The 27975-nt window shown below is 60.8% G+C and overlaps 16 protein-coding genes across 17 annotated transcripts in view; 8 read left to right on the forward strand and 8 right to left on the reverse strand.

The window, feature by feature from the left end:
- Window positions 1-876: 876 nt before the first annotated feature.
- SDRG_01284 (30S ribosomal protein S26e) lies at window positions 877-1407 on the forward strand. The gene has a single exon (XM_008606801.1). It carries the CDS (start codon window positions 948-950, stop codon window positions 1266-1268), a length of 321 nt encoding a protein of 106 aa, XP_008605023.1. The 5' UTR covers window positions 877-947; the 3' UTR covers window positions 1269-1407.
- Window positions 1408-2079: 672 nt separating this feature from the next.
- Window positions 2080-3970, forward strand: SDRG_01285 (hypothetical protein). Its single transcript, XM_008606802.1, has 3 exons — window positions 2080-2852; window positions 2898-3056; window positions 3103-3970. The coding sequence occupies exons 1-3, from the start codon at window positions 2112-2114 to the stop codon at window positions 3910-3912; spliced, it is 1710 nt and encodes a 569-aa protein (XP_008605024.1). The 5' UTR covers window positions 2080-2111; the 3' UTR covers window positions 3913-3970.
- Window positions 3962-5014, reverse strand: SDRG_01286 (phosphomannomutase; the record flags this gene model as incomplete). Its single annotated transcript, XM_008606803.1, has 7 exons — window positions 3962-4069; window positions 4121-4204; window positions 4264-4287; window positions 4339-4614; window positions 4665-4741; window positions 4794-4905; window positions 4946-5014. 7 exons carry the CDS (start codon window positions 5012-5014, stop codon window positions 3962-3964), a joined length of 750 nt encoding a protein of 249 aa, XP_008605025.1.
- Window positions 5015-5530: 516 nt separating this feature from the next.
- SDRG_01287 (hypothetical protein) lies at window positions 5531-5811 on the forward strand. Its single transcript, XM_008606804.1, has one exon. It carries the CDS (start codon window positions 5541-5543, stop codon window positions 5784-5786), a length of 246 nt encoding a protein of 81 aa, XP_008605026.1. The 5' UTR covers window positions 5531-5540; the 3' UTR covers window positions 5787-5811.
- Window positions 5792-8528, reverse strand: SDRG_01288 (hypothetical protein; the record flags this gene model as incomplete). The annotated part of the gene is made up of 10 exons (XM_008606805.1): window positions 5792-6051; window positions 6102-6287; window positions 6336-6527; window positions 6570-6766; window positions 6828-6906; window positions 6951-7156; window positions 7202-7296; window positions 7342-8037; window positions 8081-8260; window positions 8307-8528. The coding sequence occupies 10 exons, from the start codon at window positions 8526-8528 to the stop codon at window positions 5792-5794; spliced, it is 2313 nt and encodes a 770-aa protein (XP_008605027.1).
- An 83-nt stretch (window positions 8529-8611) lies between these two features.
- On the forward strand, window positions 8612-9109 carry SDRG_01289 (hypothetical protein; the record flags this gene model as incomplete). The annotated part of the gene is made up of 1 exon (XM_008606806.1): window positions 8612-9109. One exon carries the CDS (start codon window positions 8612-8614, stop codon window positions 9107-9109), a length of 498 nt encoding a protein of 165 aa, XP_008605028.1.
- A 45-nt stretch (window positions 9110-9154) lies between these two features.
- On the reverse strand, window positions 9155-10245 carry SDRG_01290 (hypothetical protein; the record flags this gene model as incomplete). The annotated part of the gene is made up of 4 exons (XM_008606807.1): window positions 9155-9221; window positions 9272-9350; window positions 9403-9508; window positions 9553-10245. The coding sequence occupies 4 exons, from the start codon at window positions 10243-10245 to the stop codon at window positions 9155-9157; spliced, it is 945 nt and encodes a 314-aa protein (XP_008605029.1).
- Window positions 10246-10646: 401 nt separating this feature from the next.
- Window positions 10647-16912, forward strand: SDRG_01291 (hypothetical protein; the record flags this gene model as incomplete). The annotated part of the gene is made up of 35 exons (XM_008606808.1): window positions 10647-10689; window positions 10734-10812; window positions 10855-11047; window positions 11094-11203; window positions 11246-11280; window positions 11321-11451; window positions 11495-11752; window positions 11795-11931; window positions 11982-12089; window positions 12134-12196; window positions 12242-12338; window positions 12386-12458; window positions 12510-12677; window positions 12720-12782; window positions 12828-13010; window positions 13056-13077; window positions 13121-13344; window positions 13386-13652; window positions 13701-14017; window positions 14059-14349; window positions 14401-14580; window positions 14627-14754; window positions 14806-14947; window positions 15000-15109; window positions 15161-15206; window positions 15253-15395; window positions 15444-15764; window positions 15811-15885; window positions 15941-16078; window positions 16128-16270; window positions 16312-16423; window positions 16467-16553; window positions 16593-16689; window positions 16731-16808; window positions 16850-16912. 35 exons carry the CDS (start codon window positions 10647-10649, stop codon window positions 16910-16912), a joined length of 4725 nt encoding a protein of 1574 aa, XP_008605030.1.
- Window positions 16913-16945: 33 nt separating this feature from the next.
- Window positions 16946-17905, reverse strand: SDRG_01292 (the record flags this gene model as incomplete). Of its 2 annotated transcripts, XM_008606810.1 has the most annotated exons (7): window positions 16946-17038; window positions 17090-17102; window positions 17150-17202; window positions 17248-17331; window positions 17380-17558; window positions 17606-17726; window positions 17765-17905. In XM_008606810.1, the coding sequence occupies 7 exons, from the start codon at window positions 17903-17905 to the stop codon at window positions 16946-16948; spliced, it is 684 nt and encodes a 227-aa protein (XP_008605032.1). The 2 variants fall into 2 exon arrangements, with proteins under 2 accessions (XP_008605032.1, XP_008605031.1); XM_008606809.1 differs by having other exon boundaries at window positions 16946-17102.
- A 296-nt stretch (window positions 17906-18201) lies between these two features.
- SDRG_01293 (hypothetical protein) lies at window positions 18202-19387 on the reverse strand (the record flags this gene model as incomplete). The annotated part of the gene is made up of 4 exons (XM_008606811.1): window positions 18202-18834; window positions 18875-19053; window positions 19092-19227; window positions 19271-19387. The coding sequence occupies 4 exons, from the start codon at window positions 19385-19387 to the stop codon at window positions 18202-18204; spliced, it is 1065 nt and encodes a 354-aa protein (XP_008605033.1).
- A 67-nt stretch (window positions 19388-19454) lies between these two features.
- SDRG_01294 (hypothetical protein) lies at window positions 19455-20159 on the reverse strand (the record flags this gene model as incomplete). Its single annotated transcript, XM_008606812.1, has 1 exon — window positions 19455-20159. One exon carries the CDS (start codon window positions 20157-20159, stop codon window positions 19455-19457), a length of 705 nt encoding a protein of 234 aa, XP_008605034.1.
- A 246-nt stretch (window positions 20160-20405) lies between these two features.
- SDRG_01295 (hypothetical protein) lies at window positions 20406-22747 on the reverse strand. The gene is made up of 8 exons (XM_008606813.1): window positions 22593-22747; window positions 22152-22548; window positions 21999-22110; window positions 21852-21953; window positions 21350-21798; window positions 21146-21307; window positions 20928-21093; window positions 20406-20874 (listed from the first exon to the last, which is right to left on the reverse strand). The coding sequence occupies exons 1-8, from the start codon at window positions 22682-22684 to the stop codon at window positions 20603-20605; spliced, it is 1752 nt and encodes a 583-aa protein (XP_008605035.1). The 5' UTR covers window positions 22685-22747; the 3' UTR covers window positions 20406-20602.
- Window positions 22748-22801: 54 nt separating this feature from the next.
- Window positions 22802-24574, forward strand: SDRG_01296 (hypothetical protein). Its single transcript, XM_008606814.1, has 5 exons — window positions 22802-22873; window positions 22945-23650; window positions 23708-23865; window positions 23915-24095; window positions 24140-24574. The coding sequence occupies exons 2-5, from the start codon at window positions 23513-23515 to the stop codon at window positions 24482-24484; spliced, it is 822 nt and encodes a 273-aa protein (XP_008605036.1). The 5' UTR covers window positions 22802-22873; window positions 22945-23512; the 3' UTR covers window positions 24485-24574.
- Window positions 24575-24597: 23 nt separating this feature from the next.
- Window positions 24598-25476, reverse strand: SDRG_01297 (hypothetical protein; the record flags this gene model as incomplete). The annotated part of the gene is made up of 1 exon (XM_008606815.1): window positions 24598-25476. One exon carries the CDS (start codon window positions 25474-25476, stop codon window positions 24598-24600), a length of 879 nt encoding a protein of 292 aa, XP_008605037.1.
- Window positions 25477-25827: 351 nt separating this feature from the next.
- Window positions 25828-26299, forward strand: SDRG_01298 (hypothetical protein). The gene has a single exon (XM_008606816.1). The coding sequence runs from the start codon at window positions 25852-25854 to the stop codon at window positions 26248-26250; it is 399 nt and encodes a 132-aa protein (XP_008605038.1). The 5' UTR covers window positions 25828-25851; the 3' UTR covers window positions 26251-26299.
- A 714-nt stretch (window positions 26300-27013) lies between these two features.
- Window positions 27014-27975, forward strand: part of SDRG_01299 (hypothetical protein) — a gene marked incomplete at its 3' end in the record, with an annotated part of 2050 nt that continues 1088 nt past the window's right edge. Inside the window, exon 1 of the mRNA XM_008606817.1 lies at window positions 27014-27923. Within this exon, the coding sequence (XP_008605039.1) occupies window positions 27028-27923 (896 nt within the window). The 5' untranslated portion in view covers window positions 27014-27027. The remainder of the gene's footprint in view (window positions 27924-27975) is intronic.

Consider the following 27975-nt stretch of genomic DNA (forward strand, 5'->3'; position numbering starts at 1 on the left):
TCGCATATCCAAATCGAAAAGTGGGCTCATGCGCCGCCGCGAGGTCTAGAACGAGACCGCACAAAAGCCACGCATATTCGTTCCTGCTGGCTAGCCTTCGCTGGATACATAAACTATACTGCGATGCGGGCATCTCGTAACCTCCACTTCGTCCTTGGCCAGCAGCTTGACTGTGCCAGGCGGGCTCGTATCGTAATCGACACCATCGTTGCGTCACCAGATCTGAACACTGGCAATCGGAGCAACGACCAAATGAACGTTGCGCTCGGTGTTCTACCTGCGAGAAGACACACATTGACTTGGACACCAAACAGGTTCTCTTCTGCAGGGAGTCTTCATACTCGTCGCAACCAGTCGGTCGGCTGCAGTGTATACCAAGGGAAATGACACTCGATTGTTCACACAACTTTCGCCAACCACGTACATATAGTAAGGTTGTCTGCGATGCTGGTCGCGGTAGATGTGGTGGCAGTGACGGTTCTCCATCGAGCATTGAGAAACCAGTGCTGCTTGCATGTGTGGGTTGTCTGTGGCGTCGCCGCGTTGGCTCTTGCAGACTCGCAGCACCACAAATGGCAGAGCTCAGCTCAGACCCTGCGTGACCACCTGCATTTATTAGTACAAAGGAGTAGCCACCTACGAGGACTTGCAACGACCGATGCGGTGCGGCCTCCGCGCACAACGGCAACGCATTCGCGGACGTGGCACCCCTGGCCGGCGTTGGCGCCATGGTATCCGGTTATCCGGATAAAGGTCGCGCGTGGATTGGCTACGCCGCAGCGAATCGGGCGCGTTTGGGCTGTGCACCAATGAAATGGCGAAACGAGGGATAGGGGTACCGCGACGGTGTTTATCTAGGAATTTGTATGTGGTGGCCTTGGTGGCTGGTGGGCGCTTGTTTGCATCGCCATTTCGGCGGAGTCTCATTTTCGAGAAAAGCTACAAGCATGACTGTGAAGCGTCGCAACCACGGTAGAAACAAGAAGGGTCGTGGCCACGTCAAGCGCGTCCACTGCGTCTCGACGGCCAAGCTCATCCCCAAGGACAAGGCCATCAAGCGCTTCGTCGTCCGCAACATGGTCGATGCTTCGGCCATGCGTGACTTGAAGGAAGCCTCGGTCTACGAGTCGTACGCTCTCCCCAAGATCTACATCAAGAACTACTACTCGATCGAAGCCGCGATCCACCAGCGTATCGTCCGCGTGCGCTCGGTCGATGGCCGCAAGAACCGTGAGCCGCCGGCCCGTTTCCGCCCTAAGCGCGTCTAAATCTAGCAAGGTTTGGCGTATTGGCTTGCTGCTGTCTTGCGCAACATCACGTGTGGTACGCTCCCATCTTGCTACGAGGTGCTATGTAGCTCGGGCACCTCGCTCGGCTTAATATAACAATCGAAGGCTTTTCTCCTGATCACGACTCGCGTCTTGGCCACCATAGGTACCTGCGACCATCATGACTTTAGGACTTGCTACTACACGCCTCACCGTGCGCATTCGCCGCAGCCCTGGAGCGCCACAGCCACTCCCATGGTCTGCATCCGTTGATCGCTCGTCGCGGTTCAGACACGCCGGCGTTCGCTATGTTGTTGACCACCTGCGATAACCGACTTTGCGGTGCGCTAGTGCCTGCGCACGTGGAGGAGGCCCACACGAGTACTGCTGTACCGTGGCGGCCTGCGCCAACGCACGCAAAGGTTCTTAGGCTGTAGGGCTTCTGTTGCCAAGAAGCAGCTCAGCACGCAATAGTACAATCACCTGTGGCAACAGCAGCACGCAGCATCTTGCCTGGCAGCTTTGCCCGGCGAGCCAAGGTCAGGAGTTGCTAGCCGATATCAAAACCGTAGGCTCGCTCGCCGAAGAGAGCGCGCCTCATCTTCTTTCAGGTTCCACACAAACTGTAGCCGTTCCTAGGAGGTAGCCGCTCCCATATAGATAGATAGCTCTATGCATGCACCGATATGCTGCCACAGCAACTCGGCTCGAGCTGAGCTGGGCGAGGTGCTGGGTGTGGTGTCCTTCTGGACGTTCTGGCCGCAAAAGTCCGAATTCTAGGAACCTAATTAGGACAGGAGTATTCTGCAGTTGGCACATTGAATTAGGACGTCACCAAAGGCCATGAACAGCTCGGGCGATCGCATGTCCGCGTCGGACTTCCGCAAGAAGAAGGAGATCGACGAGGCGCGGAAGAATGGGACGCTCCCGCCCGAGAAGGACGCCGACGGCAACCTCATCAACCCGCATAACCCCGACTACATCTCCAAGCGGCCATGGTACCTCGGGTCGTCAGGCCCGTCGCTGACGCATCAGATCAACCCGAAGAAGGACCAAGTGCTCTCGATGCAGGAGGCCGACCAGCTCAACGTCCGTGCGTTCAAGCAAACGACGACGCGCCGCAAGTTCCAGAAGGGCGCGTGCACCAACTGCGGCGCCATGACGCACAACGCCAAGGAGTGCGTTGAGCGGCCGCGCAAGGTGGGCGCATGGAAGACCAACAAGGACATTGCGCCGGACGAAGTCATCATTGACGTGCGCTCGGGGCAGTATGGCAAGCTCACGTTCGACGCCAAGCGCGACGCGTGGCTCGGCTACGACAACGACGAGCACCAAGCGACGATCGCGCGCTTCGAAAAGATGGAGGAAGCGCGCAAGCAGAAGCGGATTGAAGAGATGAACGAAGAGTTCAAGGACGACAACGACCAGAAGGGCGGCAAGACCAAGACAACGTCCGACTCGGACTCGGATTCGGACGGCGAAGGCTCCGAGGACGAAGAATTCGTCGACAAGGAGGGCGGCCGCGTCATCGCTCAGCGCGTCTCGCGCCAAGGCGGCGTCGGTGGTGCAGAAATGAAGATCACGGTACACCCGTCCATCGCCCGACGCTTCTCCCATTCTCGCGTGTAGGCCCGCAACTTGCGTATTCGCGAAGACACGGCCAAGTACCTCCGCAACTTGAACCCGAACTCGGCCTACTACGACCCCAAGACGCGCTCGATGCGTGACAACCCGAACCCCGACTTGAGCGCCGAAGACGCGGCCTTTATGGGCGACAACTTTATTCGCGTACGTTGCCATCTGCGCTTCGACCGACCTCATTCGTCGTCCTTAGCATTCCGGCGATGCGGTCAAGCTCGCAAAAACGCAAATGTTTGCGTGGGAAGCCACCGAGCACGGCGTCGTCGCCGAAGGCCACTTGCACCCGCAGGCGACGCCGAGTGCGGCCGAGTTTATGCGGCAGCAGTACGAAGCCAAGAAGGCGGCGCTCGAGGCCGAGAAGCGCAAGGCCATCATCGACAAGTACGGCGAGCAGACCAAGGCGCCGTCCAAGGAGCTGCTTCTCGCGTCCACAGAGGCGTACGTCGAGTACTCGCGCGACGGCCGCGTCGTCAAGGGCATCGAGAAGGCGCCGGCCAAGTCCAAGTACATGGAAGACGTGTTGGAGAACAACCATACACAGATCTGGGGATCGTGGTACGACAAGGCAGCGCGCGCGTGGGGCTTTGCGTGCTGCCACTCGAAAGTGCGCAAGTCGTATTGCACAGGCGACGAGGGCAAGGCGGCTGCGATGGCGTCGGCAAAGGCGGCCGCCGCCCAAGAGCAAGTGCCGGTCAAGGAGCGCGAGATGCTCGTGCCGTCGACGAAGGAGTCGACCTTTGCCCTCACGGCGCGCAGCGAGCTCTACGGCGAGAACACGGCTCCGACGCTCGACGACGAGAAGCTCAAGAGAGCCAAGGCCAAGGCCAAGAAGGCCAAGCGGGCCGAGGACGAGGCGGACGATGTGGCGTCCAAGAAGCGCAAGTACACGTCGATGCACCACGACGACGTGAGCGCGGAAGACATGGAGGTGTACCGCCTCGAGAAGAACAAGCGCGAGGACCCGATGGCCAACTTTGGCAATGATACGCTGTTACCAGAGTAGGTAGTTAGTAGTTGTAGTATTGTAATACTATGCAGGACGCTGGCGTTTCTTACTTCAACGGGAAGAGCTCGTCGAGCAAGCGCAGCGTGTCGTCGGGGCTCTTGACCGCGTGGCCGATCGTGCGGTCGTTCACGAAGATCTCGTAGTCGTTGCCACCCTAGATGCATTAGCATGTGAGACCTCGTGAGGAAGGAAGGCTGCAGCGTACGAGGTGGGTCTTGTCGCCGAAAAAGTGGATCTCGTCGTAATCCGACGCGCTCAAGAAGCGGAGGCAGTACGTCTTGTCCCAGCCCTAGCACCCAGATCGCATGAGCATTGGCTGGCATGCACGATGCGCGGTCGGAAACGTACGACGGGGAAGACGTCAAACGAGATCTAGAGCACATGCCGATGAGGCCATGGTTGATCGATGCGAGGAGAAAGTACCTGGCCGCCGATCGAGTACGTGAGGTTGTACTCGGGGAATTGCGTGCGGAGCACGTTGACCATCTTGGACCGGACCTGGTGGATGTGGTCGTACTGCTCAAAGTCGTCGCGCTCTTCCTGCGAGCAGTTGCGGCCGATGGGCGACACGTTGAGCATGCCCTGGCGGAACTCGATGAACGTGCCACGCTTGATCGGGATGTCGAGATTCGCAATGTAGAGCAGCGTAAAGCTGATAAACTTGTTGAGCTTCTCGTTGCCAAGGAACTCCTTCAAGCTCTACGTCCACATAGCATGTGAGCGAGGTGGTGCAATAATGACGCATGTACCGTCTTGTTGATGAGCTTGCCATTGTGGTAGCCGACGAGGCCGTTCTCCGAGAAGCTGTAGTCGAACGCTTCCGTCACTAGCCGACGCATGCTGAGCCCATCATCCTGTATCCATGGCTATGCTGCTACCGTTCTCGCCGAGCTGCTCCTTTTGCTTGACGAGGTCCGAGCCGCCGACGACGCCGATCGTGATCTGCGACTTGAGCTTGGCGATGCGGGCCGTCACGTCCGGCGTGACCACCTGATAGGCGCTTAGCACGACATGCATGTTGGAGCTCTACCTTGCGGGCGGCCGTGAGCGTGCCATCGACGTCGAAGAGGGCGAGGATCCGGGCGTTGGCTTTGGCCATGGTGGCGAAATGAAAGTGACCCCTGGTTGCTCACGGTGTGAATCGCACTTGGGCGAGATTCGTACTTGGCAGGACCTAGGGCTCGGGCTTGATCTGGATGACGTGGCCAATGGATTCATCATAGGATCGTTTTGGCTTCGACGCGCGGTCAAGATGGCCGCAAGAAGAAGCTCGCGACGGAGAGAAGCGGGGCTGGCAGCTAGCCACGTGGCTGTGTCAGGCCTGTGGCGAGGCCTGCGCTACATGCTCGGCGCACCAGTAGAACAACGCAGCAACAAAGCTGAGGCATCGCACACTAACTAACTAACTAATGCAGAATGACATCACTCTGGTCAGCCAAAGTGCTGGGCAAACGCAGTGTCAGCCATTGCCGAGGGCAAGACGAGTGCGTCGGCCATGGGCATGACCATGTCCATCGTTCATGTAGTGCTGGTGGATCGCAACGGTTCATTTTCGAGGGCCCCCACCCCGTCCCAGGACCTCGATTGGTGGCTTTGTAAGGGGTGGGGAGTCGAAAAAAGCCACCATGTACCGCAACTGGACCGTGTTTTGCAATGGCTGCAAGACCAAGCTCGTCGACTACGGCAAGCGCGGGAGCGGGACGTCGTCGCTCGTCAAGCTGCTGCCCGAGCGTATCCTCAAGAGCTACTTCCCGCCCAGCGCGCCCATGGGCACCTGCCCGCACTGCGCCAACGTCTTTGCGCGCCCCATGCTCTACAAGGGCCAGCCGGCGTGGAAGCTCATGACGCAAAAGATCTTTGTGAAAAAGTAACAACTCTACTGCTGCTTCTTCCGGGCCAGGTACCGCGCGCGAGCAGCCGAGACGGCGTCGTCCGTCACCTTGACCGGCTCGACCTTGACTAAGCGCGGCGCGTCGCCGACATCCATGGCGGCAGCAGCCGACGTCTCGGCAGCGACGAGCGCGGCCGGCGGCTCCCGCTGTGTGAGGCGGTAGCACTCGGACGGCTTGAGCTGCTTGGACGGCTTGTACATGTCGAGCCAGGCCGCGTCGACTTCGAGCACGTGGCGCATGTAGCCTACACGACGGACGTTTCCACGCATGCCGAGGGCGCAGGAAGGAGCGTACCGCGGCTCGTATGCACGAGCTCGTGGTAGACGCAAAACTCGGGCGGCGAGCGTTCGCTCAGCGACGACGACGGGTGAATGTGGACAAGCTCAGCCGTCGTGTCCTCGGTTGACCCATGGTGCAGGCAGCGATAGATCGAATGCATGATGCACTTGCGGGCGCCATGCATGAAGAAGCCCGCGGTTACTGTCCATGTAGCATATGAGACACATCTGCACACCGCTGCCAACGTACCGGCTTGCCGGACGCGGTCGAGAGCCGGCGTCGTGCTTGTGTGCGGTGGCTGGCGTCGACGCACCTTGTCGACCAACTCGTGGAGCTGCGACCGGACCGACGCGGCGGTGCGGAATGCTCGGCAGTGCAAGTGGCGCTCATGGCACCACGCTTCTTGCTCGTACGGCGGAAGGTGCTCCCAGGCTTCAAAGACTGCGAGACAGTGAGAGAAGGAGGAAGATGGAGCGCGCTTACGCTGGAGGAGCGTGAGGTGGTCACCGCGCGGATGAAGCGATGTTTCGAGGAGGTCCATGGCCCGGCGACGCGACGCCGCCATGGGGTCGTCGCGGTGGCGGTTGGTTTGAAACATAAAGACGTTCTCGACCGAGAGCATGGCGACGATCGTCATGGCTTCGTTCGCGCACTCAAGCTGGATGCCTTCCAGCAGCACGCTACACCACATAGTATCCGTCGTCTCTCAAGGTTTCAAGGTGTCAAGGTGTCAAGTTGTACCGGGCCAAGCGCGGTTCGAGTGGGAACTGTGCCATGTCCTTGCCAGTGGCCGTGACGCCGCCTTGGTCGTCCAGCGCGCCTACACCTCGTGGTCTGGACGGATGCTAGAAACGAGAGTCGTACCAAGGATGTAGAGTTGGTGGAGCGCGTCCAGAATGGCGTCTTCGGCCGGCGGATCCAAGTAGTCGAAGCCAACGACGTCGGCGATACCAAGCACTTTGAGGTACAAGATGGTGTTGGCCAAGTTGGAGCGCTGGATCTCGGGCACCGTCTCGGGCAGCATCGATTCGTACGACTGCTTGGAGTAGAGGCGGTAGCATTTTCCCGCGCTACGCATATGTTGAAGACTTCGTACTGCGTTTCCAGCAGTGTACCTGGTGCGGCCGGCGCGGCCGGCGCGTTGCTGGGCAGACACTTGCGAGACGGGCACGACAACAAGGGACTCGAGGCCGCGTGTCGGGTTGTAGACCTATACTTGAAACTTTGAAACATTGAAACGTTCTAGTTCCCGCACCTTTTGCTTGGTAAACCCAGCATCCACGACGTACTTGACGCCATCGACCGTGAGCGACGTCTCGGCAATGTTGGTGCACACAATGATCTTGCGGTCGCGCGACGGCTCAAAGATGCGCCGCTGCTTGGCACTGGACAAGGCACCGTACAGAGGCAGCACGTGGAAGCGCGCAACGTCGGGCGATGCGTCGCGCAGCAGTTGGAGCCGCTTGGTGAGCTCCTTGCATGCGTCGTCGATCTCTTTCTGGCCTGTGAGGAAGAGGAGGATGTGGCCTGGCGGCTCATTGCTGTGGATCTGCAGCGTCGCATCGACAGCCGCCGTGAGGTACGTCGAGACAGGCCCGGTTTTGCCCATGATTTGGTGCTGTTTCGAGTGGTAAATGTCGACCGGAAACGACCTCCCCGGCACGCGAAACACGGGGCAGCCGTTGAAGAAGGCGGCGAAGCGCTCGTCGTCTAAGGTCGCCGAGGTGACGATGAGCTTGAGGTCCTTCCGGGCTGAGAGGATCGACTTGAGGAGGCCAAAGAGGATGTCCGTGTGGATGCTTCGCTCGTGCGCCTCGTCGAGCATGATGATCGAGTACTGCTGCAAGAGCGGGTCCTGAAGACACTCGCGCACGAGGATGCCATCGGTCATAAACTTGATCTTGGTCTCGGATGTGCACTGGTCGTCGAACCGAATCGTGTACCCCACGGCCTAGACGCGCTCGATGAGAAGAGAGAGGGCAGCCGAGACGTACCTTGGGCGAGAGGCCAGAGGCCGCGAGCTCTTCGCCGACACGCTTGGCAACGGCCGTCGTGGCGACGCGCCGAGGTTGCGTGATGGCAATGCGCTTCGTGGCACCGTAGCCCGCCTCCAAAAGGAACTGCGGCAACTGCGTCGTCTTGCCCGAACCCGTCTCGCCAATGCACACAATAATCTAACGCTTCTTGAGCGCTGCGAGGCTGCGGCGCGAGACGTATTACCTGGTTGGCGGCGATCGCAGCGAGCAAAGCGTCCTTGTACTTGCCCACGGGTAGCGTCGCGCGTTGCGCTTGAAAGTCTTGGCTGCTACTGTCCGCTTGCGCCGGCGGCGACCGACGGCGCGGGCGGTCGGACGACGCATCGCGCTTCACGCGGCCAAAGCCATCGGGCGACGGGGACCGGCGCCGCTTCTCGCGGGATCGACCTCGCGCTGCCATCGCCATGTCAAATTTCGAACGACGCGTCTCATTGGCCAAAAATCCGGCATTTAAAATCCCCGTCTGTATTTTAATTCGGGAGTTGCGTGATGCCAGCTGAGGCTGCCACGATCCAGGCAGCACTGCAGAATGCACTGGCCGTGCAACTGGCCGAGACGCGACGACGGGGTCGGGACCGCCAGCGCCTGTACCGCGAGCGCAAGAAGCAACGAGAAGAGGACGAGGCCGAGCACCTCCTCGCTCAAGAGGCAGAGAAGCGACCACGGGGTCGGGAACGCCAGCGCCAGTACCGCGAGCGCAAGCGGCGCAAGGCCGCTCTTCTCGTGCCCATGGCCTGCGCTGCAACGGTCACGCCCAATCAACGCACCACACGCAAGAAGACGCCACAACAACTCGCCACGCCACAGCAGTCTGCGATTTTGGCGTTGCAGCGCGAAGACATTGCTGCAGAAGCTCGCCAAGCTCGTCTCGAGACCGCGTCATCTGCGCCCACATCCACGCAAGACGAGATGGTGGCCGAATGCAGCGTCGCCCAGCTTGCTCCCTGTCCCGTGTGGGCGGGCCGTGCCAGGGTCTATGTCGTGTAGCCCTCGCACGACGCAAGCAAGAGCAAGAGTTGATTCAAGTAGTCGCTAGTCGTCGCTTTTCACAGGCTTGAAGCCAGAGATGATCCCGTGCCACTTCTTGTTGATGACGATCCTATTGCACCATGACGACATCATTGTCCGAGTCTCCGACGACGCCTGTACCATTGCTTCCAGTCGGCCTTGGTGCCAAACGAGAGGACATGTTCGACCATCGGTGTCGGCAGCGTCCGCCACGCCAGCGCTGCACAGAGCCATGAGCCATTTTGTATCCTTGGTGTAGCTTCCAACTGTACCTGTGAGCTCGCTCTCCAGGACCTCTACGTCGCGGGCGACTTCTTGAAGCTCCGCCGTCGCTTTCGACTGCTCGTCCACGGTTGTCACGAGCTCCATTTGCAAGCGCTAGCTCCAGCGTCAGCATCATGACAATCATGGCGTCGTCGTACCGCGAGTTGCTGTTCGAGGTCGAGGATCTTTGCCTGACGAGAGTCGACGCTGGCTTGGAGCGTCGCGAGGACGTCCGCTTTCTCGTCGAACGCGGCTTGGCGCAGGCGTAGCTCGCGCTGCAGCGTGTCCCGCGCCGTGTTGGCCGGCACGAGCGGCGCCAGGTGGGGCACGTTCTGGTGCAGCTCGACGGCGTAGCTCAGCTCTTTCTGGTTGATCCACGAAAACTCATTGTCCCACGTTAACGTGAGGACGCCGGGGCCGCGGACGTGGTGGCAGCCTTTCACCGCGCTCTCGTGCGACGCGCAGCGCGTGGGCGAGATGAGGAAGCGGTCGAGGCCCGTCGCCGCGTCCACGAACCGGATCGAGAAGACAATGTCCATCTCCTTCGTATGGAACTCGTACGAGACCTCCGAGTCCTCGTACTCGACGCGCACGGGCAGGTCGAACTTGCCGCTCGCCGCCACGATCGCGTGGCTGCTCTTCCAGCTCAGGACGTCGGGCGCTGAGAGCGTCCGGGCGCGGACCTTGGCCGTCGTCTCGTCGGCGACGACGGCAGGCGCGTGGTCGGCCGCCGCATCGATCGTGTCGAGAAGCGCACGCCACTGCAGCCGGCGCTCGATCTCTTCCGGCGTCTCGTACGCCAGCCGCTGCGCGAGCCGCTTCTGGCGCTGCTCCTTGGCTCGCCGCGTCATCTTACCGACTGCATCCGGATACCATCGGCCGATCGTTGATTGGACTGTCGACTTTGCCCTCGCGATCTTTCCAGACAGGCGGCCTCGGCCGCCGCATCAACCCAAACCAACGTAGCCGACGCGTGCTGCGTCATGGAGCTGCGTCATGGAGCTGTGTCATGGTGCTTTGGAGACGGGCGCGTGCAGCGATCGGCCCGAGGACTATGGCCCCACCACGTTGCCACGACGACCAAGACGAGCACGGAGCTCGCCACGGACGCCTTATACATACCTATCGAGACCCTCAAGATGACGCCATGTACTCACGACGTTGCTTCAAAGGTAGCGCACATGCTTTTGCGAGTGGAGATCGCAATTCATCAAAAGATCCGATCGGCGCCGTTTCACAAACCCTTTGTGGCATGCGCTTGGTCGTCGCCGTCGTTGCCGCGCTGCTTTGCCTCGGTGCGCTCATGTTGTGGTGACCAGCTCTTTACCGATGTGGGTAGGCACTGCGCAGCTGCCGTGCGCCTCGTACACGCCGCTCGAGGCGGTGCTCGAGACATGCGTCTCGTACGACATGCCGGGGTCTGCGCGCATGTCGTAGCAGCACGCCTCACGCGCACGTAGGCCTAACACGGCGCATGTGTTTCACACGTCGTCGGCGATCGCGAGCAGCTCTGCGCTCGTCGTTGTCGGCGGCTACTCGATCAGCACGGGCCAGCCCGTGATTACGAATACAGTCCAAGTCTACAGCCCGTCGTCGCCGCAGACGGCCGTGTACCCTACGCTCTCGATCGCGTCGGGCGGGCCCAAGACCAACGTGCGTGACTGCAATGTACTTCGTGGAAGTGATGGCGTGTGCGTAGACGCAGCAGTTTTTACCGGGTTCCCGCATCGAGCATTCGGCTATCGTCTGGGAAGACGCCATTTTCATCTACGCCGGCACCAACACGGACATCATGGGCGATCTCTGGCGGTAGACAATCACCCTGTTCACGGACGTTTGATAATAGCATAGACTCTGCGTCGTCGCCCCGTACACCTCGGGCATCTGTATGCAGACGCGAAGCGCACGATCGTGACGCTTGTCTAGGGGACCAGGTGCTGAATGCAACGACGTACACGCCAATAGCGCGCACGGGCCACTCGACAACCACGCTTCTCGTTAACGCAACGAGCAGCGTGCACCTGGTCTTTGGCGGCACACTCGCATACTCTTATGCCGTAGGCTCAGCCACGTCCTTGCCTGCCTCTGATGCTCGTCTAGGCGAGCAATGATACCGTATTCATGGTGTTGACCAAGCCAAGTCCCGGCCTCGGGTGTCAATCGGCGGTTCCGAGCGTGACGTGGCAGCCTGTGACGCTTTTACCCAATACCTCGAGCCCGCTCGGCCGCGCGTACCACTCGATGACACTCAACCGCGACGAGACAAGCCGCAGCTGCTTTGTCTTGTACGGCGGCCAGAGCCTCTTCAACAACTCGATCTTTAACGACGTGTGGACGCTCTGCCCGACGCTGCTGTCGGTACGGTCGCCAATGTTGGACAACATGTCATTTCTCTTGTAGACGCAAGCCCGTGCTGAGCAGCAAACGTACGTCTGGACGCAGCTCGAGCAGCTCGGTACGACGCCGCCGCCGCGCTTTGGGCACACAGCGGTCGCGTCGTACACCAACCGCTTTGTCGTCGTCGGCGGCTCGTTTCGGTGCGCGCCTCTCTCCTGCATATAGCATCATCCACTTGTGCTTCCACTAGGTTCCCCAGCGATTACATGAGTGACGGTTGGGAGTTCAACTTGGCGCTGCTGCGCTGGCTGCAGCTGCCACTAGCTTACACCAACGGCTCACTTCTTAGTCCGCGCCGGTCGGCTGCCTGTTATAACATAACAAATGTATCGCTGGTCGTAGCGCACACTCGACTAACTACCTCAATGCGACCAAGACACTCGTCATCCTCGGCGGTGTCGGGCGGTGCGACGGCTCGTCCATATTGTCCGACTCGTCAGTTGCGTGTAGGTACGCGCTCGTCACGGGCAACTCGATTCAGTGCGCGTACACGTCGGCCCAGTGCGCATCGGGGCTCGTTCAAGTCTACTGCAATGCGACGGGGCAGGTCACCAACCTTGCGCAAAGCCACATGGATACCATAAAGGATGCTAGATCGTCTGCCAACCGTGCGCCGCCGGGTCGTATGCAGCGAGTGGCGACGCTGCATGCAGCACGTGTCCTCCGGGTGCGTAGTTGCAATGGCGACGAGCGGTAAGAAGAGACATTCCTTGTGTAGGTACCTATGCTGTCGAGGGCGCGTCAGCGTGCACGCCGTGTCCCCTCGGCACGTACAGCGGCCTCATCGCCGCCCCGAGCCTCGCGTCGTGCCTCAGCTGTCCCCAGGGCACGTACTCGTCGATTCCTCAAGCCACCTCGGCCGCCAACTGCACGCAGTGCCCCGCCGGTGCGCTCCTTCTTGGCTAAATACGTTCTATTGTGTTGGCAGGCACCTTTGCGGCCCAAGCCGGGTCGGGCGCGTGTTCTCCGTGCAGCGCGGGCTACTATTCGGGTACGTACTGCGCTTGCACGTCGCGTTTGCCAAGTTTTCGGGTAGTGGGCAACGCCACGCAGTGCTCCGCGTGTCCTGGCGGCACGTTCAGCGCGCCGCAGGCCCCCGCGTGCACCAACTGCTCGGCGGGGACGTACGCGCCGTCGATGGCGATGGACGCGTGTCTGGGGTGTCCCAGGGGCATGTACAGCAACGCGTCTGCTCTCAGCTGCACCGCCTGCCCCCTCGGTGCTGACCTTTGACACCTCTGGCACTGAAGTTCCTGTGATCTAGGCACCTTTAGCGCCCAGACGCAGTTTGCATTTGACGTGATTCGCTCCACACTGAACGCTTCGTAGGGCGAGCTGGGCCGGCTGCGCTGCGTGTCCGATGGGGTCGTTCGGCGCACGCACGGGCCTCGCTAAGTGCTCCGACTGTCCTGACGGCACGTACAGCGCAGTGGTCGGCAGCGCTAGCGCCGTCAGCTGTGTGAAATGCCCCTCGGGAACCTTCTCGAATGCAAACACGACCAAGGCCGCGGCTTGCACGCCCTGTGGTCTCGGGACGTATGCCAGCGCGACAGGTCCGCGGTACCTTACGATGCCATTTCATGCATGTCAATAGGCGCTGCGGGCTGTACACCGTGCCCACTCGACACGATCACACTGGCGACAGCCGCCACCACATCGACGCTGTGCGTGTCATGCCCGATCGGGTCGCAACGCAGCCTCGCGAGTGCAACGTGCGAGGCATGTCCTCCCGGCACCCACCGGCTCAGTGCGACTGCTGGCTGCATTTTGTGTCCCTATGGCACGTACACGAGCTCGCTTGCGGACGCTCAAAACCCCCAGTGCATTGGCTGCAGCCCCATGACGTTTAGCAACAACGTCGGTAGGTGTCGAGATCGATTCAGATGGACGGTTTCATGGTCGGGGGTAGGGTCCACGGCGTGTACGTCGTGTGCACCGGGTACGTACGCCTTGAATCAGTGGGCAGCGTGCTTGCCGTGCTCGCCGGCGTGTCCCATCGGGCGCAACGGAGGCGTCTGCTCGTACCACGGCACCTGCAGCTACGGCGGCTGCAGCTGTAGCGACGGCTTCTCGGGCGTGGCGTGCCAGACGCTCGCCCCGGGCCTCCCGTCAACGACGGCTGCCAATGCATCCGGCGTCCTGTACTTTGCAACGCCCAATTGGACGCTGCTCTTCGACAACGTGTCGTCGAACGCGGTGCTCTTGGCGCGCGACGGAGGCTACCTCGTATGACGTTGTTGTGTGAACGGCTTTGACGACGCGTTTAGGGGACGCTCAGCGTCGTCGTCGCACTTGCTGGAGGCAATGGCTCTGCGTCCAATGGCGGGCTCCCGTCGATGTGGGCGACGACAGTCACGTTTGCACCGCAGCAGACATCGATGAGTCTCTCGCTGCCCGTCGCAGCGATCAGTAGCGGGCAAGGCTGCACCTCGATCGCCCTCTCGTTGCGCAACCTCAACCTTAACGCTGGCGGTGCCTCGAACGTGTCGCTCACGGACAGCGCTTCGTTGACGCTGCTCGTGCTAGCCACGCGCGTTCCTACCACCGCGCTCCTGCAGGTACTCGTGGATATGCAGTTTGGGTTGCTGTCTGCAGTGCACGATGCGCAGGCGCCGTCAACTGCCAACGGAATGAACGCGACCGTGCTCGTGGCCACGACGCAGAGCTCGAGTCTTTCGATTTTGCTCGCGCTGCCCGCACCGGCTATCGTTGAGACGTACTTGTACGTGGATGCGAGCTTTGACCAGTCGTACACGCCGCTGTTGCCCGCGCTGCTCGCTGCCGTCCAGGTACGTACGGCCGATAGCTTGAATGCACAACGTTGTCTTGTGCTAGCAAAAGTACGAGGCGCAAGGCGTCGACTGGCACTTCGCCTCCAACCTCAATGCGGCCTTGTCGACCTTTGGCTACGCGGCGAGTACGCTCCTCAGCGCGGTGCAAGCCATCACGGTCGATGCGACGAGGTGCGACATGCCAATTCTACAATATGCAGCCTTTGTACCAATGTTGAGCAGCCCGTTCAACGCGGCGCCGCTCTTGGCCACCAACTTCTTAGCGTCGATCCCGTGGAGCCCAGGTGCTCGGCGCACGCTGCTTGTCATGACAAACGCTCCGTCCATCAACACGGCAACGACAACGTCGAGCACGCTGCGGACAGTAGGGTCTTGCATTGTACTAGTACTAACTATTAGTATGCGTTGGACCCTAGGCGTGCGTCGCAGCCAACGTCGTACCGCTCTTTCTCGTGCCGACGGCCAAGCAATCCATCTTCAACGGTCTCGTCCAGAGCTTTGGCGCCGTCGTCGGCTTCAACGTCAGGTACACATAGCGTCGTACAGTCTGGCGTCGAGCGCTCAAGATGGCCAGTAGCACGTTCCCAGCGAGCGCGTGGCAAGCCCTTCAAACCCCTTGCACGGTAGTACTAGTCTTCTGCAAGCACGACGCATCATCTGCAATTGTAGCCGGTCGCGAGCATCAGTAGCACACCGACCAACAGCCTCCTGCAGTCGGCGGCGTGGAATACCAACGCCGTCACGCTCACCTTTCGACGAGCAGTGCTCGGGTCGGACCCGGCGCAAATGACGTCGCTCGTGACGGTCCTCGGGTGCGTCGTCGTCCGTACATGTATAATCTCTATCATTTCGAGGGGTAGGGTGGCCGTACTCCGAATCTCTCAGCTCACTTTTTCCCCATCGTGCGCAAACTCGGTTGCGGTGGCGCCGTCCGCGACGACGCTTGCCGGGTGGCTGCCGCCAGTGACGACACTCGCGTCTGCCCAAGCCATCTGGACAGCGCAGTCGAGTGCAAGCAGCTTGGCGCTGCTGAGCGCAGCCAACCAAAGCCTCGTGCTGCAGTCGACGGCACTCGACCAAAACGCGAGCTACAGCGCGTCCTTTCCCGTGCAGCTCGAGCGCGGGACGCCCGTCGTCCTCGTGGGCTATGTCAACACCAACATTGGTGGCGCGATGACGGCGTAGGTCAGCACAAGCTGTCTGTAGAAACACGTTGTTGATGCGTAGAGCCGCGTCCATCGAGCTCGTCGTGAACCAAGCCCTGCGCTTTCCCGTGAGCCTCCCGGTGGCTTCGTCGAGCAGGTTGTTGCTGTCGCTGTACGACTTAAGAGTTGGTTCGAGGCGCTACTCTTACTAGTGCCTTTGTGTGGCAGTTCTTTGCCCTTGAGGTCAGTCTTCCGCAGATTACAAGCCAACTGCAGCTGGTCGTGAATGCGTCCCGCGCCCTCGGCGTCGCCAGCCTCGGGCTCTTTGTCGATGGCCCGTACTCATGCAGGTAACGCTGTCCCGTCCTCTCAAGAAGATCGTCCTCCATGCGTCCACAGCTGTGCGAGTGGCAACTACATGCGCGCGGGCGTCTGTTCGCGGTGTCCGACCGGGTCGGCCTGCGCCGGAGGCATCAAGCAAACGTGTACGCAGCAGACGTTCTCGTTTGGCGCTGCATCGAGCTGCAAACCGTGTTACCCCGGTAGCTACCGTCGACTGTTCGTCGACCTCATCGTTGTGGAGGCTGGACGTGCTCGGGTGGCTTTGCGACGCCGTGTCCTCTCGGCACATATACCCTCGATGCGACAAGCTGCGTCGTCTGTCCCGCCGGATCCGCGTGCCGCCAAGGCCTTCGGTACAGCTGCGTCGACTGACAAAGTCGCATCGCGCATTTGTAGCTCGACCTGCGGCGTCGGGACGTTTGCCCCGAGCGGCGCGCCCCACTGCTCGCGCTGCCTGCCAGGCACATTCGCCAACGTCACGGGGTACGGCGTCATCATGTCCTATCCATGAGCGCTCTCTAGCTCGAGTGTGTGCTTGGCGTGCCCGCCTGGGCAGTCCTCCAACTACATGCGAGACCACTGTCTTCCCTGCGCGCCCGGTGGCTATGCCAATGCGCCGGTACATGGAATGTGCGTAAGATGCCAAACCGACCTGGTTAGGGCTCGTATCCGTGCGTGGCGTGCCCCGCCAATGCATTTGCACCGTCCGGTCAGTCGACGTGCGCCGCCTGCCCTTCCGTACGTTGCGAGGTCCTTCAGTGGAGTCTCATATGGCGTAGGGAACGTGGACGCCGTCGGCCGGCGCGCAGCAGTGCGAACCTTGCCCGCTCGGTGTGTGCTAACAACTTGGCCCAAGAAGCCTGTATAAGATCGCTTCATAAATCTGGTGCGCAGCTCAGAGTACGCCGGCGCTGCGGAATCGGCGGCGGCAGCTTTGCGAGGTCGTACGGGTCGTTGTTGGCTTCCATCTTATACAGAGCATCGTCCTCTGCATCATTATCTTCGACTGGCATCTCTACCTCGGGGTCCGACCTAGAGCACGTGGCATGAGACCTCGACTATCGAGAGTGGTAAAGTACATCGAGTCGCTTTGTTCCGGCGGCAGTTGTCGCCGACGCCACACAGCCTTGACCTAACAAGATGGTCGTTTTGTGAACACCTCAGAACCGGCGGGTACCGGCGACCCTGTCTGCGTGTCGACCACGCACGGCAGCATCGCGATGTTGACTTTGAGGAGGCGCGGCAGTGCGCTCTCGAGCGACTAATTCGCACTGGACATGAGACGGCGCGACCTCAAGCGCCGACGTACGAGGTCGGGGTACCGCTTCAGCGCGACCATGCCGAGGGCCTCGAGGAAGAGCGCGTACGAGATGCGGCGCTCGCCTTTGGGCTTGACCTTGGCGAACGTAATGTCAATGTCGACGTTAGCGAAGCGGGCGCCAATGAGGCTGGGGCACTCGCGGCAAAACTTGGCAAAGTTGGTACCATCTACAGGTCGGATAAGTGCTGCGACGAAGCGTCCTGCGAGCTCGTACCCATGGTCGTCTCGGACGTGCACGTGCGTCCAAAGCGGCAGTAGAAGAGGAAGACGCCACGCAGCAGCGTGTGCGGATCGTTCGGATCGCCTTCAAGCGTGGCATGAGGCGTGTGCATCATCTACCAAGCATGAGGAGATGGATGACAGCGCAGCCTACGGGCGATGGCGGCGGTACATCATGGACGACAGCGGACCGCGACCGAGGCTTCCGGCGCGGACTCGGCGCGGGCGGGAGCGTTGGCTGGAGGCGGCGCGGGAGCTGCTGGTGCAGCCGCGTGAAGATGTTCTCCTTGTTCATCCGAATACCGTCTGCCGTTTCGAGAAACAGGCCGCTCCGATACAGTGTACTCTGCCGCACAAAGAAGGGTCGGCAGCTGCGCCGCCGCAGTCTCTACCACGTCGCCATCCACCACGAGGCTCCCGGTGCATGCACCATTGCGACCGACCACTGCATGCACCGTCTTGCAGTCGCCCGCTACGATGCGCGGCCTCGATCCCATGCCTAGATGCTTCCTTGGCCATCAATGCAACCTTCTTGTCCTTACCACTTCCTCCGTGCTCTAGACACCTCCACGCCGAGTGCAACTGTACAAGCTATTCATTGCCATCAAGGCCAGGAAAGATGGACGCGAACGGGTTCCACGCATCGTCGTCGTCGTCCTCGGCGACTCGGTCGACTTGAAGGTGCACGCGCGCAATCGCTGCCTTGCTGGGACTCGTCCGCTTCTCGAGGACCTTGACGCGCGTTGAAATGTACGTGGCGAGCGCAGAGGCAGGTACGCTCTGGCGGCGCTGTGGTGGCGACGGCGGGCGTTTGGCTAGCCACGCGACTTGGGCCTTGGCAACCGCACGCACCGCGCCTTCGAGCTCGCTCGCCGCGGCGTCGACGGCCTTGACGAGCCCGACACGCGCACTGACCGACTTTGGCACAGCGTCGAGGAGCCCTTGCAGTTCGTCGTGGAGCATGTCGGCAAACTTGATGCGGTCGGTGATTGCATGCGGGTCGTCGGGCGGCGATGGTTTCTGCGCCTCGAGCTCGAGGGCCTGCACTTGGCGCTGCAGCTGGTGCAGCGAGGCGCGCACCTTGTCGGCTTGGGCGGCGGCGTCCGAGAGCGCGCGCGAGACGAGCGGCGCTTGTGTCGTCGACACCTTGAGTGGGCGCGCGTCGAGGTTGGGCAGCGTCGCAATGTGCACATCGAGAAGCGTCCGCATCGCCGTCTCGAGCGTCTACGCTGCCTGAGCCAACGACACACTGCGGAAGACCTACCTTGTCCGGGTGCTTTTTGAGCGCCACGAGCCCAATGGCCTCGACGAAAAGCGCGTACGGAACGCGCCGGTCGCCGCGCGGCTTGACCTTGGCGAACGTCAAGTCAATGTCGACAGAGCCAAAGTTGCGGCCGACGAGCCCGGGACACGCGCGGCAGAACCTTGCAAAGCCGACGCCATCTACCCTCGGTAAGGTATAGAAAAGCCGAGGATGGTACCCATGGTGGCCGGCTCCATGCGGCGCGGGCTCGCCCGGCTGGTCGCATAGTGTTGAAACACAGCTCGAAGTAGCGTGTGGGGGTCGTTCAGGTCGCCTTCGAGCGAGATTCGCACCGACGCGGCGGCGGCGGGCGCCTACACCGACGGCTGTCGCATGCCACGCGAGGCCACTGCGTACCGGCTTGGGCGGGGAGAGGTGGAGGACGGTGAGCGAGTACGACCGGTGCGGCGCGGCGGCCTTGCGCGGGCTCACGTGGAGTCGCGCAAAGACGTCCCGTCGGTCGTCGGTCGACATTGTCCGTGCCTCTAAGTATAGCAAAAGTAGGAATCCATTTCTTTTTGAGTTTTTAACTTAGACGAGGCTACATGAGGACGCAACTGCTTTGACTAGCCGCCGCCTTCTTCACTTCGGAGAGGCCGAGCTGCGTCTGCGCGAGCGACTCTTCGACGTGCGTGTGGGCGTCGTTGATCGCGGTCTGCTGCTCGCCGACGATGACCGCAAGGTCTCGGAAAATCTCGTTGACCTGCACGACGCTCTGCTGGATCCGGTCAATGTCCCTTGCCCGCTCCTCAATGAGCGCTTCATTGTGCGCAATCTCGTTGTCGAGCTGCTTGAACTCGATGACTTGGCCGTTCATGGACGCATGCAGCGTGGTGCCCGAGGACGCAGCGGCCTCGGCCTCGAGGTTGTGCACGTGGCGCATCTGCGCGTTTGACACTTGCTGCACGACCTTCTCGAGCTGGCTCGAGGTCGCGTCAAAGTCCTTGAGCAGCTTTCGCCGACCCACGTCGCCAGCCGCTGTCCGCGGCAACTGCGGCATGAGCTTTGTGATTTCGTCCTGGATGAGGCAGGCGTACTTGATGCGGTCTTCCAAGTCTTGCTGGACGTCGAGCGACGATGAGACCGTCGCGGCCTGCCGCTTGACCTCGATCACCTGCCGCTGGAACTGATCCAACTTGGAGCTGAGCTTGTCCTGCACACTCGTCGACTTGCTCATGCTCGCCACGGGGATGCTGCGCCCCGCGGTCATCGGCGGCGCAGTCCCGGCAAAGTCGGCAAAGCTCATGTCGACCGAGCGCTTTGGTTCCGAATATGAGAATGCATCGGCTTGGCGAAGACGCCAACCCTCGTAAGTTCGAAGAGAAAGGACGAGACTGAACACACGCAACATTTTGATTCGCCACGCAACCTTCATAGCTAGCAACAGACGATGTACATACTGCTGCTTTAGGAACGCTACAGTCGAATGCCTTTTGCATGCCACCACCAAGCGGCGAGCAAAGGAATATGCGAACGCCAAGCAGCAGAAACAACGAAAGCCCACGGTTGCGTGGAATCAGCGTCATGGATCACATCCTGTAAGTACGCCACATGTGCTCGATAAAGTGCGGTTTGGACCGTATCCGAAGTTGCCTTTGGGGACGGCAAAGGGTCGAGCAGCTGCGATGCTCGTTGCCATGGTGCTACCGGTAGTTAGTTTATATTAGTTCGATAGCATGGAATCGTTGTCTACTGGTCTGCGTCGTACGCTTCGATGGCTGCGCCGCAGCGGGCGTAGTACTGCGGGATCATCTGCTGCACTTGCCAATTCGCGGGCAGTAAAATGCGCTGCACCATGTCAACGGGGTCCATGAGCGGCACGGCGTCCGAGTACTCGACAAAGAGCTGGCACATGAGCCGGTCGGACGAGCTCGGGAGCAGCGTGAAGCGCTCACGCATGCGCTTCCGCGGCGCGCCAAGCACCTTGGGCCAATAGTACCACTCGATGACGAGAGTGTCATCTACATAGCACAACTCAATATCCGACCAAACGCAGTTCTTAGTGCAGTCCGACCTTGGTTTTCGCGCCAAGCGCGCGTGCCGCAGAGGAGCCACTCGGTGCCGATGGACGAGAGCCCGCCGATCGAGAGCAGCTGCGTGTGCACTTGGGGCATGGCCGAGTTCTCGTGCTCCAGTTGCAGCACGATCCACGGCCCGCAGAGCGCGTCGTCCCAGCGCACCTACGACACCCTGGCTGTGAGGGTCTCGTCAAAGCAAAGTAGTCTGCTGGACCTGGATGGTATTTGGGCCGAGGCTCGAGCACGTCCAGTAAAGCGAGCTGTAGTCGAGCGCCGTCGCGACCACGAGGCTCGAGTGCTTGACGCTCGACTCGCGCCGCCACGTGCCCATGAGGAGGCTGTCGCTGTGGACGACGTTGCCCGAGTACCATTGCGCCTACACGAAATGTGTCACCCTTGTCCTCATCAAGGGTCGTACGTGTTGCATGTTTTCGACAAACGCAATGTAGACGGGCAGCCACGTGCCAATGGTCGCGGTCGGGTGCCACTCGGCGTCGAGCTGCACGAGCTGGAGCCACTGCGAGAGCGACGTGTGGCCAAGCGCCTGCTTGATCTGCGCGGCGACCGCGACCAAAAGCTCCTCAAAGGACGCGAGAAAGTCCGGCATCGGCGGCGCGCGCAAATGCTGCCGGACAAAGTGCACAAAGTCCTGGCGAAAGAGACCCGCGAGGATCGCGTTGAACGCGTCGTAGAACGGCGACTCGCGCTGGACGATGGACGTGACCCGCACGTTCATGGTTGCGAGGCAGAGATCCCAGAACGCCAGCGCGTCGACGATCGCGCGGTCGCGGTCCGAAGGCGACGACGTCCGGGGCCGCTTGGTCGCCTGGCTTGCCTCGGGCGGCGGCGAGTGGGCGCGACGCACGCCTGCACCCAATTGCTTGTAAGTGAAAACGTGTTGGACAAATGCAATGGCGCACCGTAGGACGACGAGGAAGGCGAGCGGACGCTTTGGTCGCGGACCAGTCGCCTGCTCCTGGTCGTGTCTTCGTCGTCCGACGCCGGCAGCGACGGAGCCGCATCTACAAACATGGTCAGTATACGCAAAGGAGAGACGGTAGAGGTACCGGGCGCGAGCGCCTTGGAGCTGCGGCGACTCGAGCAGACGGTAAACTGCGGCGACGAGAGCACGTCAATACACTCGAGCTCGTCCGCGCCCGCTTGCTCAAAGACGTACACCTACAAACGTGAGTACGACGACGATCCTTGTTGGCACGCACCATGAGCACGTGCTTGGTCGTGCAGTTGAAGCGGTTCGAGCGCCAGCCATAGTGCCAGCACTGGCGATTGCCGTTGTACTCGAAGCGCAGCACGTCCGTCGGCAGCTCGATCACCGTGATCGGCTCGCCTTCCATCCAGCTACCGAGGGGCTGCTCGGGCGTCTTGAGGTCCGCCTCGATGAGCGTCGCGTGGACGCGCGCGCCAATCGGGATCGCCGGTACAATCTGCGCCTCGGGCGCGACCTCAAAGCGGCTGTAGCTCACGACGCGGTCGGCCGTGTCGGGGCGCGCCGCGTGCTCGACGACGACTGACATGCCGCAGAACGAGTTGGGGCGGTGCGACCCGCAGCAGTGCGGGAAGCAGCGGAGGTTCTTATGCCCCGTGTTCTTATTGTTGCTACGTCCGTCAATAAGATTTGGCATCCTCATCGTAGTCCATACCGCGTGTACGAGTCGCAAAAGAGCGGTAGTGCGCAATCGTTGTGGACGAAGCGGGATGCGGCCGAGCGGAGCGACGAGGCAGGGGCGACCATCTTCGCGACAAGGACTGTACAACTGCGGACGCGCCAATGAAGGCCTCCACCGATCTTCCGTCGCGCCTCGTATCCGGACACCCGCCGCCTTTATCCCATACAATTGGTATCCGGACACGGCAAAGTCGGACAGGCCGGTGTTCAGCGCCCAACAGTTCAGTCGCGTGTTTCAGCAAGAGGCCAGATAAGGTCAGCACGCCGCGTGAAATTCGGACATTTCGCGTGCATATGCCGGCGCATATGGTCCAAATCCTAATTAGGACGCCGCGCGAACGGCCCCGAAGCCGCACGCAAGTGTACCTGCGTGCCAGTACGTCCACGCCGGGGTGGCCAAGTACGCTGCCCGTGCACGCGTGCGCGGCCACTCAAATCGCCCGCCCAAATTTCTGCTGCGCCATCTGCAGAACTACGTGGCCAAAGGACGGGCGCGCTGAACCCAAAGCCTGGGCTGTGACGTGGACGGCACCGAGGATGCTGTCGCCGTGTCCGACCTCACCGAGTCCGACCTCGTCCCAAGCCTGTGTCCGACGTTCATCAGGAGGCGAAGCTTCAGCTGCCGACACTCAGCATTGCAGCGCCAAGCTGGCGGTACCGGTAGCTAGGCCTACTAATAGAAGCCGACGCTACTCTAGGCCGAACGGCGAGCTGAGACAGCCCTTGCTTCTGTTGACGTAAATACTTGATGACGGCCCCATCACCACTGTTGTCGGAGCTGACGGAAACGGCCTTCAGATCAGGCAGTCTGTCCTACCTCGCCAATCGCTGCCTGATTTGCAGATGCGACCAGATAATGGCTGCGTTCCACGAATCAAATGCGAAAGATTGTGAATGCTGGCACCGGATTGGCTGTGTTCGAGCAAGGATCTGCTCTTCATTTGCAGGATGCGCTTCCTCGGGTCGACGACACCAAGCGTCCACTACCGCTTCGCAAAGGAGACCGCTGGCGGCGTCCAAGGCTACATCGAGGTAGCAGCCGCGCTTCGACGTGGGGTTCCATGCTTCGACGGCGCTCAGGCTCGGTAGGTTGCTCGCGATGCGCAAGGCGCCACGATTCATGCTCGCCTCGACGTCACCGAGCTTGATGTCCAAGCGCTGCGGGCCTTTGACGCCAACTGCGATGGCGCCATCGAGGCTTTCAAGTGGCACATCCATACGCAATGGCACCAGACGGCGACCTCCTCGTACCCTGGATGGCGACAGCGCATCGCGGAGGCTCATTCGCTGGTCTAGGTTCTTGGGCGGCTGCTCGTTGGCGATCGCTGGCAACCACTACGACCCCGACTTTGCGTGCGGTCCCAACTCGGAGCACTTGAAGGACGCCCTGTGCGCTGGTGTCGCCTACAACTGCAGCGTTGCGAACCCACTTGGTTGTGAACGTGGCGACTTGTCCGGCAAGCTCGGCGACATGCTGGTAGATCGTCGCTACGAGACGACCGGTCGCTGACTCTTGGCTAGGTCAAGCAAGGGCGCATTGAACACTCGTGGCGCGACCCGCACTACCCAGCGACACACGAAGAGCGGCCAGAGTGGAACATGATCCTACACGCCGTGTGCGCCAACAAGGCGACCCCACGCGTGGCCTGTGCGATCGCCATGGCAGATACCAAGCGACCCGACTGGAGTGCGACGTTGGCGTCGTGGGCCACCGTCGGCGTGCTTCTGGCGCTGCTGCTCGTGCTGTATCGCCAGCGCCATCCGTTGCTGCTCAAGTACTACCCCACCAACGCAGTTGTGGCCGCGGCGGTTGCGATCCTCGGGCTTCTCGTGTACCAGTACGTCCTCATCAACACGGCGCTCTAAGATCGTCGATCGGACTACGAACAAAGGGACTAGTTCTTCTTCCTTGCTCTCATCTATGTACGCCAAGGCAACTCGATTCTTCTTGTCGTCGTCGTCCGCTTCTATGGACACGCTCACGGCTGCTTGGGCAGCCAGCTACGGAAGATGTCGTAGCAAGCAAACTGGATGCCCATGTTGGGCATGGCGCGCACGAGCGTTGGAGTGAGCCCGCGGTAGTAGCTCTTGATGCCCTCGGCTTTCGCGAGCTTGATGTAGCAGTCGAGCGTGTGGCGGTACAAGCGCGGGTTGCCGCCAATGCCTTGCATCTGCATGCGGCGACGCACCGTGTCGTTCGGGTACGTGAGTAGCGTCGCAATCATGCCGGCGCCGCCACCGCAGATCATTTTGCCCGCAAAGTCCGCCTTGGGGTCGATGCCTTCGGGAAGGAAGCTGCGGAGGAGGTCGTAGGATCCAAACTTGATGCCTTCGTACGGCACGCTGCCGAGCAAGGTCGGGCCCATGCCGCGGAAGAGCGCACGCACACCCTCTTCCTTGACGATAACGACAAACGCCGAGAGCATGCCCGAGTGCCGCGGCAGCGACTCGATCGTCCCCGAGAGACGCGTGCGGATAAAGTCGAGCGGGTACGTCAAGATGCACGCCGTCATGCCTGCCCAGCCGCCGGCGAAGAAGCCGACTTGGCTCGGCGCAATCGGCACGACGGTCTGCGTCGAGAGGATGCTCCGGTAGATGTCGCTCCACCCAAACAAGATGGCCTTGTGCGGCAGGATGCGCACACACGCCGCAAAGTTGCCGCGCCAGAAGCCAAGGAAGCCCTCGGTCTGAAAAATGAGACGCGTCGTGGCGACCATGCCGTCGTTGCTCGCGCCGGTCTGGCACACGATCTTGACGCGCTCAAAGGGCGCGACAACGCTCTTGGAGACGACGCCCGCCATGCCACCGGCGCCCATGAGGCCCAGGTTCACCTGCTTGCGCTTCGGCGTCTCGGCCATCGGGGTCGACGGCGTGGGGCCAATCCGGATTTGACGCCAGCTGGTGGGTTGACTTCAACCGGCCAACCTTTAACGTACATGTATAAACGTCCGTTTAACGCGATCACGCGTTGCTGCGTGTGGTTTTAGCATGTCTCGATCTCGATACCTATCACAAGGCGAGCGAGATTCCACGAGATGCAATCGCTTGCGTACTTCTATATTACCTCCCACCTCAGAACCAGTCCGGGCAGCCTGGAATCTGGTGCGAGACGTGACACGCGTTAATCCTCTTTAACGCATCGGTTGAACTTTAAACTGAATTCAGTTTTACTTTAAACCTCTCGTATTCGATTTCATTCAAGATCGGATTGCAGAGGGAGAGTCTCCCGCGGAATGATGGACCGGTACCTCGTGGCGGTCCCGACGACGTGCGAGCGCATCGTGCCCGGGAAGCCCAAGCCGAGCGCGCGCCTGCGCCAGACGAGGATCGAACATGGAACCAAGGTTGAGGTCGTCGAGGAGATCCAGTCGCTGGCCCACATCATGGACGTCTGCGACGAGCAGGAGCTGCCGATGTTGCTGCAGGAGCTCGACCAGCGCTTCATCTCGCTCGAGCTCCTCGAAGAGACCGAGATCGGGCAGTCCCTCGTGCGCATCTACCGGCGCACTGCGTCCGAAGACGTCCGCGAAGTCGCGCGCTGCCTCCTGCGCAAGTGGAAAAAGACCGCGCTCGAGGGCCTCCAGCGCCGGCAGAAGCGCGTCGAAGTCTTTGGCCGCAACATGATTCATTAATTTTACTAACTTACTCAGCAGCAGTCTACAAACTCCATGCGAAGAACTAGCCACTGGAGCTGGCCTCCTTCGAGGTCATCCTTCTCTTAACGGGTCTCGCTGCATCGGTTATTGGCTTGCGGACCCATAGCGCCGACGACGAGGCTCTCTGCCGAAGTACACGCAGCAGAGAGCTAACTACCCAGTACATGGGCACGTCCACGGCTTGGCAGTGACGCGCGGCTGGTGCAAATTTGACTACTCGAAAATCAAGTGCAATTTCGCTCGACCCTAGCCTTGGAGCTACACGCCCGAACGCCGCCTGGTGGTTTGCAGTCAACGCACGATCGCTGTGCGATTCTACAGACGAGCGAGCTGCGATGGAGTGTGGGACACCCTCCGCCTATACCCACCACGTGACCATCAGTCTACGCTGCTGTCCAGTGCCATCCAACCATGACTGTACTCGGTGCGGTACAACAGCAGCGCTCCTTGAGAAGTGGGCGTTGAGGTTTCGCAACCGCGAGCTTTCCCGCCGAGCAGTGTTGCGAAGCGGATTCCTATGGTAGAGCTACCTGTCAAGATATTGGTCATTGCATCGTGTGTTGCATGTGCGATGGCGTTGGCATTGGTCGCCATCTTGCCTTGCTGACAACAACCGTCGACGCGTTGAGACTAAAGATGGCGAGCGATCTGCCGACGGAAATAGCGCACTGCCCTAGCCCTTTGGCGAATAAGGCGTGACCGAGCACTTGTATGTTGCTGCGGTCAGCGACACTTGTGGTTCCGTTCGATACGATGCCAGTGTTGCGTGCGCCGTGTGGCCAGGGTTTGGTGCTGGCGCTCCTCAACCTCGCCTTTGCGACCGTCGTCGCCGTGAGCACGTACTACCTCAACGTGCTCGCGAATACGCACGTGGGCTTGGGCCTCAATGTCGAGACGTTTACAAGCAACCAGTTCAACATTCCGGTCAACGTCCTCCTCCAAGGCTCGGTGACCCTTCCACTCGCAACGCCGCTGCCCGTGGACGCGACGCTGTCGCTGAGCACGCTCCTGTACAAGGGCTGCAGCAAGAAGGACGTCGCGTGCGCATCGGCGTTTCTCCCCGCGACCAACCACCTCTGGAGTGCGGTCGCCAAGACATTTGTTAACATTTCCAACTTTGAGCAGCCGCTGTTTCAGGATTCCGCCCAGACAGTGACGATCCAGCACATCAACAACCTCGCTGCGTGGAACAAACCGACGGCACAAATTTCGATTGTTGGCCACGCCATGGCGATCACGTGCATGGTGCGCCGCGCGCGCTTCTACCTCGCGTCGTCCTCTCCGTCGTCGGCCGAGATCGACTCGATTGCGTTTTGCTCGCCGCGCAAATTTGATCCGAATTGGATTTGTGAAAACCAAGTCGCCACCGACGCCCCCTCGTACGCGATCCAAGTAAGCCGCGGAGCTGCCACCTACCTTGGCGTGGCGCCACGCCATGATATTTATATGAACCCAGGGTACCTCGCGACGTTCACGGGCAGCCCGCTCGGCGCCGTGCGGCTCGGGCCCGTGCCGGCCATCGACGAGTTTGAAGGCGGTATTCTCCAGATCATGGCGCCGTGGGACGTCGTGCCCTTTGGCGACTGCGCCAATTTGAACCCGTCGACGGGGCTGGGGTGGCTCATGCAGATGGCAGGCTTCGTGACCATGTACTGGACGAGCGATGCGCTCATGCTCACCAACTGCATCGTGCTTTGGCTT

The sequence above is a fragment of the Saprolegnia diclina genome (assembly GCF_000281045.1).
Source record: "Saprolegnia diclina VS20 unplaced genomic scaffold supercont1.3, whole genome shotgun sequence".
NCBI lineage: Eukaryota > Oomycota > Saprolegniomycetes > Saprolegniales > Saprolegniaceae > Saprolegnia > Saprolegnia diclina.